The sequence below is a fragment of the Salminus brasiliensis genome, chromosome 16, assembly GCF_030463535.1.
Source record: "Salminus brasiliensis chromosome 16, fSalBra1.hap2, whole genome shotgun sequence".
In the NCBI taxonomy this organism is placed as follows: Eukaryota; Metazoa; Chordata; class Actinopteri; order Characiformes; family Bryconidae; genus Salminus; species Salminus brasiliensis.
Window position 1 is genome coordinate 15,926,802 of NC_132893.1, and position 4,066 is coordinate 15,930,867.

Here is a 4,066-nt window from a genome sequence, read left to right on the forward strand (position 1 = left end):
TATTGTGGTACAGTCAAGAAAGAAAATGTTTCCAGATTATAGACAGTAAAAAAAAGAATTGTAATTAGAAATGTGTATTCATTTATCACTTGACTTTTTGTTTTTTGTTATTTTGATTGTCATGTGTTTATTTAACTTGCAACCAAGTCTATAGATGAAGATATAGGTTATTACAAAAACCTGAATAACAACCATGGAAATTTAAAACACTATATGAATACAAATATTTTTGGAAATTGATGTGCACACACATTTATTTAATTTTTATTTATTGAATTCCTTTATTTATTGATATACCTAAAGGAAACTACATCCATAGACATATTTTGTAACTACATTGGAGACATTTTGCTTTATGACAACAGGCCAAATTTACAGTGGTTATCATATCAGTTTAATTCTTCATTATGCTTTTCACAGGGTCCTCCATAGAGTTTACCTTCATTCGTTTGTAGAGTAGTTTAATAGACTGCAATACCTCCTCTGTTTTTAGAGTATATATGAGGGGGTTTAACATAGGTGGAACTGTTTGTGTTAAGACAGAGTTGATTATTCTAATATTTGGATGTACAGTTGTTGTAAGAGGAAGAATGTAAACACTTAAGATTGGTAGATAAAACATAGCCACTAATATAAGGTGGGAAGTGCATGTTTTCATAGCTTTGATTCGCTCACCACCATGTGAGATCTTAAGCAAAGCAAAACCAATACAACCATATGAGACTGCTATTAATAACAATGGAACAAAAATCACAACAACAGAATAAAAAATGCCCATTGTGCGATTAGGGGAATAATCATTACATGCAAGTCTGTAGATGGGACCATGATCACAGAAATAGCTGTCAACTGTGGTAGATGAACAGAAGGACAGTCTGGTTATCAGAGCTACAAGAAGAGCAATTATACACACAGTGAAAACCCACATAACCCCAATAATCATTGTCATTGTGGTTTTGGTGACGATAGCATGATACCGCAGAGGAAAACATATAGCAATTACCCTGTCAAAGGCCAAAGCAAGCAGAGTAAGAGACTGCAGGGTCATAAAGGTAAAAACAAAAAACATGCTTACCAGACAGTCTCCATAAGATATGTACTGCTTCTCAAACAGAAACATGTCTGCATACCTCGGGATAAGAGCAGAGCTTCCACACAGATCAGACACAGCCAAATTGAAGACAGCTATATACTTTGCTGTGTGGAGAGTACGAGCCAGGTAAATAGTGCCCATTATAAAAGAATTACCTAAAACAGTCACAGCATACACAAAGCACAGGAATATATAGTAATACTTTGCATTTGGCACATTGTGAAGTCCATTGATATAAAATGTGGAAGGGTAAATAAATGATGCATTGTTAAGGAACACCCCAGAAGTCATGTCTAAAGATTTTACATAAAATGTTAATCCACTTCAAATTAACATATAAATGCAAATAAAAATGGTTCAGAGAAATTTGCAACAAAAAATAAATTACATTAAAAAGCAAGTAAAACAGAAGTACCAGACAGTAAAACCCACAGCGGATTGATATAGTATCTTCTGATGCTGCAGCAGAACTCAAGTGGAGATCAAACACATTTATAACTAGGCTATGTTTGCGTCATCTGTAAAAACACACCTTAAAAAAGGTCTCTATACACAAGGCAGTGAACTGAATACTCTGAACTGGCATACGCTGGATACCTGTCTCATAAAACAGGATAAATATAAAATCAGATGTAAGACATAGAATGTAGATTGTGCTGCTTACCCCCACCAGTAGAAAAAAAGAAAGAAAATCATCTGGTCGTGTTTGAAATTGAACTCCTTGTTTTTCTCCATTATCGCAGATTTCTCACAGTAAAATGCTTTGGAGCGTTAAATAATGTGGAATATTAGAATGTTATACGAATGTTCCCAAGCTAAATAAAAAAAATTTAAATTATTAGAAGAAGTTATTTAAGTTATGACACATACAAAATCACTTGTGTGAAAAAGTAATTGTCCCCTTAAATTTAATAACTTGTGACCTTCAGCAGCACTAAATGCATCCAGCATTTTTATCTTTTATGTTTGGCCATTTACATTGTAGTGGTAGAATTTGAGCAAAACTCATTGTTTAGCTATACTAGTAGGTTTGAAAGGATTTGTGGGGAAAGGGTCGTGGCCACCATGACCTGGTAGGCAGTGAGTCCTACCGACAACACAAACACAGGGCTCAAGTGACTCACATACCTTTATTTCAAACACCCTCCACCACACCCAAATGAAAACTTATATGAACAAAACGGCCCTAGCGGGGCTCTAATAGTTTCTACACATATGCTCCTCTAATGCCATTCACCTAAGCTTGCTAGATGTGGATGGCCACAGGTGAACAGTGCCTCTTTGGCGCCACAATCCTCCCCCATTAGCTTCCAGCCACCAGGGTTGTGGATGAGGCGCCTCTTGGTGGCTGGAGCAGAAACCAAGAGGCGAGGGGAGGCAAAGTGGAGGAGGGCAAGGCAGAGAACTAAGCAAGCGAGGCCGGTGCCCAGCCCTGCATCCACTCCCACATCTGCGCCAAAGTACCCTGTAAGGGCTCTCGACCATGTTGCTCCTCTTAGCGCTCTGTGGCCATGCATGCCACTGTTCTTCCGGCTGCTTCAGTATGAGAAAAGTCAACAGCAGGTCCAGGGGATCCCAGCCGGAGAGTGGTGGTGAGCATGTGGGGGAAGCTTTTTTCTTTGGCAAGAGATCAGTAAATCATAAAGCATAAAAATAAAAATCCAGCTAATTGGAGCCCAGCAGTCAGTCTTCCATCAGCTTCAGGCCAGACAAGTGGGCAGTCATTAACTAACAAAATAAAAAATTGGTTCTAAATAGATGTGTGGAGTACAGAGAGTGTGGCTAAAAACTCCAGCAGATCTGACTGACATATATAACAGCCTAATTAACAGTATAGAGCCAGAAGGTAATACAGAAAATGGAGCACCCTGAAACACTGGCATCCAATCACTCTGCATTAGTCTAGACTTTAACATTGAGTAAACATCCTGATCAGAATCCAAAAAGAATTCAAGCTAGCATCTTATGTGATCTAAGGAATCATGATAGTTCATAATAGGAAATAAAACCTCACAGGTAGTCAGGAGCAAGGCCATGTAGGGCTTTATACATCAATAGAAGAATAGCTGATAAACTAGGAATGACAGACAAAAATCAGCCAGATTTAACAAATGTATTTCTTGTGATTTTTAGACCCAAAAGTAGAACCTTTACACAGTCCTTGATTCTCTATAGTCTCTATAGTCTATAGTCATATTTTTTTATATAATTTGAAAATGCTTTACCTTTATGAACTGATAACATTCAGTTAAATAAGACTTGAACTATGATAGGGCTGTTCCTGTGATTCAAACCATATTCTCTAAGCTTTCTGGAAGTATAGTGTGGCCTATCATATTAAAAGCTGCAGTGAGGTTGAGTAGTTCTAACAAAGATACATACCCTTGATCAGAGGCAAGAAGATGATCATTTGTTGTCTTCACTATAACTGTCTCAGTGCTATGGTGAGGTCTGAATCACATTTTGTTAAAATACTGAATTGGGAATCTCAAATAGGTCAGTTAGAATAGAGACAAACATTTCCAGAAGGTCATAGGTAAGATTGTTGACAGCTTAAACATAAGTCACCAACAACAGGATGCATGAAATTTCTATTGCTCTGATCCCCTCTGGAAACCAACCCACAGTTTTTTTTTTTCAAATGTCAGGGTATGGTATTTACTATTTATAATAGACATTCAAATTCTTTTTAGACCCTTACAATAGATGACTCGGATCTGGGCTGAGTATGTGGTGGTCTATGCCAAGTACCAGGTAAAAGCAGTACTTGGCATAAACACTTAACATAAACATAAAAACATAAACACCGATTTGATACACTCCCAAAGTTGCAAGTTTTCTTACCAACGAAGAATGGAGAGGCCTGTCATTTTTATCTTAGGTACACTTCAATGGTGAGAGACAGAATAAAAAATCTAGAAAATTGTATGGTTTTTAAATAATAAATTTGCATAGCAGGAAATAAGTATTTGA

General features: G+C 37.1%; 1 protein-coding gene across 1 annotated transcript; it reads right to left on the bottom strand.

The window, feature by feature from the left end:
* Positions 1–394: 394 nt before the first annotated feature.
* On the bottom strand, positions 395–1,384 carry LOC140536622 (olfactory receptor 1M1-like). The gene has a single exon (XM_072658538.1). The coding sequence runs from the start codon at positions 1,382–1,384 to the stop codon at positions 395–397; it is 990 nt and encodes a 329-aa protein (XP_072514639.1).
* Between the last annotated feature and the right edge of the window lie 2,682 nt (positions 1,385–4,066).